Below are 10,213 nucleotides of genomic sequence, written 5' to 3'. Positions count from 1 at the left end.
ATGTCAACGTGTACCTGATCATCGCCATCTGCGCGGTGTCCAGCCTGTTGGTGCTCACGCTGCTGCTGTACACGGCGCTGCGCTGCTCGGCTCCGCCCGCGGAGGGCGCGTGCGCGCCTGGGAAGCCCACGCTGGTGTGCTCCAGCGCGGTGGGGAGCTGGTCGTACTCGCAGCAGAGGCGGCAGAGGGTGTGCTCTGGGGAGGGCCTGCCCAAGACCGACCTCATGGCCTTCAGTCCCAGTGTACCTGACTCTAGAGACAGAGAGGATCTGCCGCCAATAACTGGAGATTCCCTTTCAAAGGTTAGTTTTAAATATCCTTTATTTAATCTGAATTTTTAATCTAATGTTTTATTTTCCTTTATTCTACCAATTTCTTCCTAATTAAAAAAAGTTCAGAATGAAATTTCCCTGACATGTTTTTTACTTCTTCTATACCCATTTTAGCTAATATCTTTCAGAATTATAGGACCCAAGGCAATATTTGTTGTGTTTTTTTAAAAAATCTTCATTCTTCTTCTTCTTTTTTTTTTAAAGATTATTTATTTATTTATTTGAGAGAGAGAGAGAGAGAGAAACAGCATGAGAGGGGATAGGGTCAGAGGGAGAAGCAGGCTCCCCGCTGAGCCGGGAGCCCGATGTGGGACTCGATCCCAGGACTCCGGCATCATGACCTGAGCCGAAGGCAGTCGCGTAACCAACTGAGCCACACAGGCGCCCAAAAATCTTCATTATTCAATGCATATTTATATAACTAATGTTATACATTTTGTGCTTACCATCTTCACCTATTTATTTTCAGTTGTAATCACCTTTTAAGAGAACATTTTCCTTTTATTTGCCTATAATATGTCGAAAAGTGCCCAGATGTAATATAACTCAATCATTTGAAAGTGAAAACTTATGTTACTTCCATTCCACTTAAGAAGCTACTTAAATGCACCTCCAAAATCACTTTCCCTTTTTTCCCCCAAATGTAGCCAGTTTTAACTTGATAACTGTTATTAATTTTTACCTGTTTCCTGAACTTTATCTAAATGGAATTGCACAAAATGTGTTAGTGTGTGCCTGTGTTTGTGTGTTCTTCGTATTTGTCATTCATCATTCTATGGAATCATCCCTATTTCCATGTGTAGTTGGAGTTCACTTAATTTGTTTTCTCCCTAGTAGTTTATTTTACCACTATAGTATCAGTTGTTTATCCCACTGCTGAGGATTTTGCATTGTTTCTCCTTATGTCTGTTTCAAATAATGCTCCCATAAATATATTAAAAAATTTTTCAGTGCCCATGTGCACAATTTTCTCTATTATTTAAGTAAGATTGAAATTAGTAGAACATAAAATATATACATATATTCATCTTTAATATATCAAACAGCTTTCTCAAATGTTTTTACCCATTTACACTTGTGCTGGCAGTGTATTGCTCTACATCATCTCCAAAATTTGGCACTGTCAGATAGTTGCCATTTTGCTGGGTATGTTTAGTATTTCCATTTTATTTTTCCTGATTTATAAATGAAGTTGAGCCCCTTTCTTTCTTATTATTGGCCATTTTTATATCTTATTTTGTACAATAGCTATTCAAGTCTCTGCCTATTTTTCTATTGTGGTGCATTTTCTATTGTTTTTCAAAATTTCTTATATTCTGGATATAACATCTTTCTTGCTTATGCATTCTTCTGCTCTTCATTAGTTTTTTGGTGAATAGAAATTTTTAATTTTAGTTATGTTCAATTTATCAATCTTTTCATCTTTATTCTGTGTCATGAAGATAATTTCTTTGGTATTTTTTGTTTCATGTTCATCTTAGATATACAATCCTTTTCCAGTTTTTTTTTTTTTTGTGACATAGGGGTCAAGATTAATTTTCCCTAATGACATTCAACTAAAGCAACATTTCTTAAAAGTGAATTCCATGTTTTTACAAAATAATTATCCATTCTATAGGTATGATCTTTTTTGTTGTTCTAATCTACTAGACTTTAAAAAGAAGGTTTTTAAAGTCAATGCCATGTTTCCTCTTTTATTTCAACCAAAATTTGTATATAAATTCCATAAGAATAACTTAGGGAGGTTCTTATTTGGAATACATTGAATCTAGTTAGAAATGTGGATTCCTGGGTGGCTGAGTAGGTTAAGCATCTGATTCTTGATTTCAGCCCAAGTCATGATCTCAGGGTCGTGAAATTGAGCCCCACATTGGGCTCTGCACTGATCTTGGAGCTGCTTAAGATTCTCTCTCTCTTTCCCACTCCCTCTGCCCCTCCCCCCTTGTTCCTGCACACTCTCTCAAAATTAAAAAAAAAGGTACATATGAATGTATAGTGTGTTTTTGTATTGACATATTATCCAGCTAACTTGTTAAAATCATATTAATTCTAATAATTTATCTTTAGGTGCTTTGTATTTTTTGATATAGACAATCATGCTGTCAACAAATAATGATAGCTGTAACTTTTTCCTTCCCGATTCTTATACCCATTATATCTTTTGTGTGCTTTAATGGCATTGAATTGGACACTAGTATTATGGTAAATAGAAATGGCAATACTGAGCAACCTTGTCTCATTTACGAAATCAAAGGAAAATTTTAAATAATTTATCTTTGGGTGCCTGGGTGGCTCAGTCAGTTAAGCATCTCCCTTTGGCTCAGGTCATGATCCCAGGGTCCTGGGATTGAGCTCCCCCCCATCTGCTTCTCCCTCTGCCCCTCCCCCTGCTTGTGCTCTCCCTCTCTCTCTCTCCCCTCTCAAATAAATAAATAAAATCTAAAAAAAATAATTTATCATTATGTTTGGTGTAGTTTTTTAAAAAATCCTTAAAAATTCCTTCCTACTTCTCTTTCTTTTTTGTCTTTATCTGGATTGGTATATTTTAATTACTCATTTTCTCTACTATCTTTTCAATTATACAGTACATTCTTTTACTAATTTCTTTATTGATTTCCTGGATTTTAAAACAAGCATCACTGACTTGTTAAAATTTAAATTAAATTAGTGCTTTTACCACTCTCAGACAATGCTAGGACCTTGAATAATAACTCCATTTGTCTGCTTCCACTTTTGTTTGGTATATGCCTTTCAGTTATACATTTATTCTAGGCACAGATGACATTATTATCATGTTTTGTACACTTACATTTGTTTTTGTTTCTTTCTGGGATCATTTTTCCCCTGAAGAAATTCTTTAATATTTCTTTTAGTGGTGGTTAAGAATTCTCCAACTTTTTGTATATCAGAACTATGCTTATTTCATCATCACTTTTTTTTTTTAAGATTTTTACTTATTTATTTGTCAGAGAGAGAGAGCACAAGCAGGGGGAGCAGCAGAGAGAGAGGGAGAAGCAGGCTCCTCACTGAGCAAGAAGCCTGATGTGGGACTCGATCCCAGGACCCTGGGATCATGACCTGAGCCAAAGGCAGACGCTTAACGACTGAGCCACCCAGGCGTCCCTTCATCATCACTTTTTTTTTTTTTAAAGATTTTATTTATTTATTTGACAGAGAGAGACACAGTGAGAGAGGGAACACAAGCAGGGGGAGTGGGAGAGGGAGAAGCAGGCTTTCCGCGGAGCAGGGAGCCCGATGCGGGGCTCGATCCCAGGACCCTGGGATCATGGCCTGAGCCGAAGGCAGACACTTAACGACTGAGCCACCCAGGCGCCCCTCATCATCACTTTTGAAAAAGAGTTTTGCTGAGTATCAAATTCTGGGTTAGAAGTGATTTTTTTCCGAGCACTTTCAAGATGATATCCCTGAAATGAATGCCATTCTTGAAATAAATTGCTGTAAGTTTATTGTTCAGGTAGTGTGCTTTTTTTCTTTTCCTCCAGCTGCTTTTTTATAATTACTTAGTTTTTTATTTTCAGTGGCTTTATTATATGATCAATTTTCGTTTTCTTTGATTTTATCTTGTTTGCAGTATTGAAAGCCTCTTGAATATGTGGCTTGGTATCTTTCATCAGTGCAGAAAAATTTCAGCAGTCTGCCTTCAAATATCACTTCTGCATCATGTTTTTTATCCTCTTCTTCTGTAACTCAAGGGATATGTATGTGAAATATTTTCACTATATCTCTCATATCTTCTATGCCCCTGTCTGTTTTTTTGAAGATAATTTTTGGTCTCTTTATTACATGCTGGATATTTGTTCTGACCAGTCTTCTAAATCAGCACTTTTCTCTTCTTAGTTCAATCTGCTAATAAAATCATGAATGTAATCTAAACTTCAATTGTGAAATTTTTTAGCTTTAGAATTCTAGCTTTCCTTTCTAAAATAGTTTCAGTTTTCTGGTGAAATTCTTTATTTTAGTATGTGTTTATTTCAATATAGTAATCACAGTTTATTTGTGCTCTATCAGATCACTGTAGTAAGTGGATAATATGTGTGCCTTTTTTATTGTGATATTTTTTTCTCATGATCCTCTTGCTTGGTAAGTCTGACAATTTTGTAGCGAATTCTGGATATTGTGCTTGAGAAGTTATAGTTGTTGTAGATGTCATTATTCTCCTTAAAATATGGATAATGGGGCACCTGTGTGGCTCAGTCGGTTAAGCAGCTGCCTTTGGCTCAAATCCTGATCCCAGGGTCCTGGGATAGAGCCCCGCATTGGGCTCCCTGCTCTGCGGAGAGCCTGCTTCTTCCTCTCCCTCTGCCTGTGGCTCTGCCTATCTGTGCTTTCTCTATGTCTCTGTCAAATAAATAAAATCTAAAAAAATAAATAAATAAAAGATGGATAACATAAATATCTCATAGATATGGATTTAGGGCATTTATGGAAAAGTTTTAATTGAAATAAATATTTTATTTCTTTTCCTTTTTTATCTCCTATAATGATGTCTGTCATTACAAATTTTCTGAACATTTTTTTTCTTTCCCACTCACTTCCCAGTTCTATTTTGTAGTATGTGAAATAAAGTTAGTAGAATAAAAATTTTTTACTTTATTTGAAACTTTGTTTCTTCCTCCTCACCACTAAATCATAAGAACCAAGCTTATTGAAGTTTATTACTGTTTAATTACCCTGCTTTCTTCTTTTTCACCCTCGACACTGGTTAATGCTATAAGAATCATGCACCTCAGCAAGTTTCTACTGACTTGACCTAGGATTTTAAAACTGAATATAACCTAAAAGATCATAATTTCTCTCAATTAAATGATGAATAAACTGTGGCTGAGACATAAAAAACTTGCTTGAGGCTACGTGGATATTATTATGAATACAGGTAGTAGAACCAAAAGTTTTAAATTTTAGCTCTGTTGTCCCTTTCCACTTTTAAATGAGCCTATTTGGCAATAATAAAGGCAATAGGATTGTGAGTAAAAACTATACTTAATGTACTTTACTTTTTCACTTAGAGGTACTTTGAAATTACTCTCAGATTTTTCTCCCCAGAGTGGATATAAAATATAAATATTTTAGCACAGTATTTTATAGGGAAATTGGACCATTAAAAAGTAATGTAAAGATATATACCATATGCACTAATGTGCTTTCATAGGATAATGTTTCATAATTAATTTTTTGGTCAAATTTGACACAGCTGCATAAATTATTTATAAATCTCTAAAAGATTGCTTCAACTTCACCTGTTGTTTCTGAGCAGCGTGGTAGACCTATGTGAATTTTTACAGATAGGAGAGAAATATAGCTTATTAAAATTTTATTCTGGAGTTTTGTAGGTAATGAAGGGCATCTAGATTCCAATGCAAAGTTAAATTTTCTAGTGTAACATCTTCTTGGAATGCTTCCCATTATATTAAGTAGAGATTCCTCAAAACTCTACCTGATTTTCTTAACCTAAATTCATGGTCAAGGAAGGAGTTTAATTTCTATGACAAGGTTTAAATATAATTAAAAATTTAAAGAAACTAGCAAGTGAAAAGATCAGTTAATAAGGTAATCTATAATATTTAATTGAAAGAATGGTTTGGAAAAAGATTTAAAGAATTTTCTCCACCTATGGAGTTGTCTTTGGAATTAAGACCAGAGAGCCTATAATTGTTGAGAACTTAACCTCCTCCTAAACAGTTGAGCATTGAAAGACTAATGCAGGTGATAATTCAAAAACTTAATATTATCTAACAGATGTGAAGATGGGTCAAATGTCAAGAGTCTTGTTTTCTCTTGAAATATCTACATATTGGGGCACCTGGGTGGCTCAGTTGGTTAAGCGTCTGCCTTTGGCTCAGGTCATCAACCCAGGGTCCTGGGATCGAGCCCTGTATTGAGCTCCCTGTTTGGCGGGGAGCCTGCTTCTCCCTCTCCCCTGCTTGTGCTCTCTCTCTCAAATAAATAAAATCTTAAAAAAATAAACATCTATGTATTTACATAAAAAATTACAAACTGAAAGAAGTATGTGAAACTGCTGATGCCATTTTTCCCATGTGTATATTTTCAAAATGTTGAAATATATACTGAAAATATTCTTTCAATCACCATGCATACATAGTTAACATCACACTGTCGGTTTGGCTGTTAAATACTTGACATTTACTTTTTTCAAAAGTAAATTTATTTATAGCATGGTTTTGGAGTTTCACATCAGTCATGGTTCCACAATAGAAGGTAAATCAACCTTAACTGATGGTATTTTCAGCACATTTATTATCATTTTTGTTTTTTTTAGCTGTTGTGTATTAAAATGTTTTCAAATTATCATTATCGGTAAGAGATAAGTAATCTGGAAAATTGATTAATGTTCAGATTCTTTAGTGTTTGGGTGATCTGAATGCTGAGGGGAAAATGATGTTAGTAGAGAGAATAAGAATCTTTGAAAAACTAAAGGGAATGATAAATGTACTGTTAAATATTATATAAGAAATGAATCCAGTAACATTATTCTAATTCTTTACTACTTTGAATACTGGGAAGCAAAAGTATTTCAATTGATTTTGTATTTTCTAGTAATTTCTTATCTTCACTATTCTTTATATTACCATTTTTCCATATTTGTTTTATACATTGACATAAAAATAATACAAGTCTCACATGAAACTTAAACCAAAAGTAAGGAATATATTTGGGGGGGTGCCTGGGTGGCTCAGTTGGTTGAGCATCTGTCTTTGGCTCAGGTCATGATCCTGGCATCCTGGGATCAAGCCCCGCATCAGGCTCCATGCTCAGCGGGGAGCCTGCTTCTCCCTCTCCCTTTGCCTGACTATCTGCCTACTTGTGATCTCTCTCTCTCTGTCAAATAAATAAAATCTTTTTTTAAAAAAAGGAATATATTTGGGGTTTATGCTTTACATGTAAAAATGTCAAGTAATAGAATTATTGATCTGCTGGACCCAATGTCTTCATAGGTAAGGAGGCTTTTTAATATTTAAGGAATTCTAGGTAGTATATATACAAGCAGAATGTTGAATTTCTTTTCAGTGGAAAAAATTGGTGACATTTTCTTTTGGGACATTTTCTTCTGGCCATATTTATAAGTCTGGTATCATGCAGTAAATCAAAAGGATGATTAAAAAAAGATGAAATTAACATAGTCCAGTTAATAATGTGGTTTATTTTCAATATTTTAATTTTTACTGGAACCCAAACATTTTATGGAGTAGTATATCTACAGGAAAATATTAGTATTTTGATTTGCTGCATAAAAGCAAAGATATGTACTTTCAGTTTATATGAACTGTAATTTATCAGTTGAAGAAATGCTGCCTAGATACATCTAATTTGAAAAATGGTGTCAAGATACTGACCAAAAGTGTTTTTACTATGATTTTGACCTCTAGAAATTTTAAATCTCCACATACGAGTTTTTAGTCAACATTAAAATTAGGTGATATAGGGAGAAATTAAAGAAATGGATTTTTAGTAATTTAAATATCAGACTTCCAAACTGTAACTCACACAAGAATGCTATTCAAGTAGTTTGTTACTTTAAAGATAACATCAACAAAAAGCCAATATTAAATGATGCAAATAGAAATATAAATTTGTTTCATGAATAACATAGAAGTAGGGTACAAACATCCCATGAAAATAATAGAAAACACTCAAGAAATTTAACAAGATATATTTAAATATGGAAATAAATAGAAAACTAAAACCTTTAATTTTAGTTAGAAATTATATAAAGCCACTCCCTAAATAGAATAGACCAATACAAATTACTCTAGTAAAGACTGATGTGGCACGACTAAAGTAGCATTGATTTTGCAGTATTTTAATGAAAACTGATATTCTTTATTATAATCTTAACGATGTATTTAGAGATAAGGAAAATAAAGAATACCTAAAAGTCATTGAAATTGGGAAATATAAGGCAAATAAAACATAACAAAGTAAAAACTCACCCTTTCATCCACATGATGGCGCTAGAAACCGCAAGTTTGGTTGTTGGCTTCCCCCCCGCCCCTTTCCCAGTAAAGGAATACAGTGTGTTAGTTTATTTTCCTTAGAAAGGAAAAGGCTACTCCTTTTTTTACTCTGATGCTGAGGCTGAAAAGGTGAGCAAATAAAAAATTATAGCAAATTGGGAATTAGGTTTCCAAAAGTTATCGTGTGGTAGTGCAATAGACATTTGAAAATTGCAACGAATTTGCGATGGTATATTCCCAGAGAAGAAGTCCAGGTTCCCGGCGCCTGCTGCTCTCGCTTCTGCTCCTCGCAGTCTGGGAAGCTGGGAGCGGCCAGGTCCACTACTCGGTCCCGGAGGAGGTCAAACACGGCACCTTCGTGGGCCGCATCGCCCAAGACCTGGGGCTGGAGCAGGCGGAGCTGGTGCCGCGCCTTTTCCGAGTGGCGTCCAAAGGTCATAGAGACCTTCTGGAGGTAAATCTGCAGAATGGCATTTTGTTTGTGAATTCTCGGATCGACCGGGAGGAGCTGTGCGGGCGGAGTCTGGAGTGCAGCATCCACCTGGAGGTGATCGTGGACAGGCCGCTGCAGGTTTTCCATGTAGAGGTGGAGGTGAAGGACATTAACGACAACCCGCCAAGGTTTTTCCGACAGGAACAAAGATTATTTATTTTAGAGTCAAGAATAGTGGATTCCCGGTTTCCGCTAGAGGGCGCATCTGATATGGATGTCGGAGCAAACGCAGAATTGAGATACAAATTAAATCCTAATGAATATTTTGATTTGGATGTTAAAGCAAATGACGAAGAAACAAACATTTTAGAGCTGGTCTTAAAGAAAGCAGTAGATCGAGAAGAAATCCAGGAACATCTTTTATTACTGACTGCAATTGATGGAGGAAAACCTGAACTAACAGGTACAGTTCAATTATTGATCAACGTATTGGATGCGAATGATAATGCCCCCAAATTTGATAAATCAGTTTATAATATCAGATTATTAGAAAATGCACCGAATGGGACATTAGTTATTAAACTGAATGCCTCAGATGCAGATGACGGCATTAATAAGGAAATAGTATACCTCTTTAGTGATCTTGTACTTGACAATGTCAAATCTAAATTTATAATCGATTCGAATAATGGGGAAATAACAGTTAAGGGAGAACTGGATTACGAAGACTGTAATTTATATGAAATTAATATTGATGCTGTAGATAGAAGTCCATTCCCATTAACTGGACACTGCAAAGTAATAGTAAAACTCCTAGATGAGAATGATAATACCCCAGAGATGGTCATAACTTCCATATCTCTGCCGGTCCAAGAGGACGCTTCAGTGGGGACTGTCATCGCCCTGATCAGTCTGTCCGACCGCGACTCTGGTCTCAATGGGCAGGTGACCTGCACCCTGTCACCCCGCGTTCCCTTCAAGCTGGTGTCCACCTTCAAGAATTACTATTCGCTGGTGCTGGACAGCGCCCTGGACCGAGAGAGCGTGGCGGACTATGCTCTGGTGGTGACCGCACGCGACGCAGGCTCGCCTTCGCTCTCCGCCACGGCCAGCATGTCTGTGGAAGTGGCGGACGTGAACGACAACGCGCCGGCATTCGCGCAGCCCGAGTACACGGTGTTCGTGAAGGAGAACAACCCGCCCGGCTGCCACATCTTCACGGTGTCTGCGCGGGACGCCGACGCGCCGGAGAACGCGCTGGTGTCCTACTCGCTGGTGGAGCGGCGCGTGGGCGAGCGTGCGCTGTCGAGCTACGTGTCGGTGCACGCGGAGAGCGGCAAGGTGTACGCGCTGCAGCCGCTGGACCACGAGGAGCTGGAGCTGCTGCAATTCCAAGTGAGCGCGCGCGACGCGGGCGTGCCTCCCCTGGGCAGCAACGTGACGCTGCAGGTGTT

The 10,213-nt window shown here is 37.1% G+C and overlaps 1 protein-coding gene across 1 annotated transcript; it reads left to right on the top strand.

Annotated features, from left to right (window-relative positions):
• Positions 1 to 6,340: 6,340 nt before the first annotated feature.
• Positions 6,341 to 10,208, top strand: LOC145719694 (protocadherin alpha-5-like; the record flags this gene model as incomplete). Its single annotated transcript, XM_081811232.1, has 1 exon — positions 6,341 to 10,208. A coding segment is annotated over exon 1 (1,656 nt), but the record flags the coding sequence as incomplete, so codon positions are not given.
• Positions 10,209 to 10,213: the final 5 nt, after the last annotated feature.

The sequence above is a fragment of the Leptonychotes weddellii genome, unplaced genomic scaffold (assembly GCF_054177405.1).
Source record: "Leptonychotes weddellii isolate Sample4059 unplaced genomic scaffold, ASM5417740v2 HiC_scaffold_6413, whole genome shotgun sequence".
In the NCBI taxonomy this organism is placed as follows: Eukaryota; Metazoa; Chordata; class Mammalia; order Carnivora; family Phocidae; genus Leptonychotes; species Leptonychotes weddellii.
Note: the sequence above shows the minus strand (reverse complement) of the source record. Positions and strands in the feature narration are given on the sequence as shown.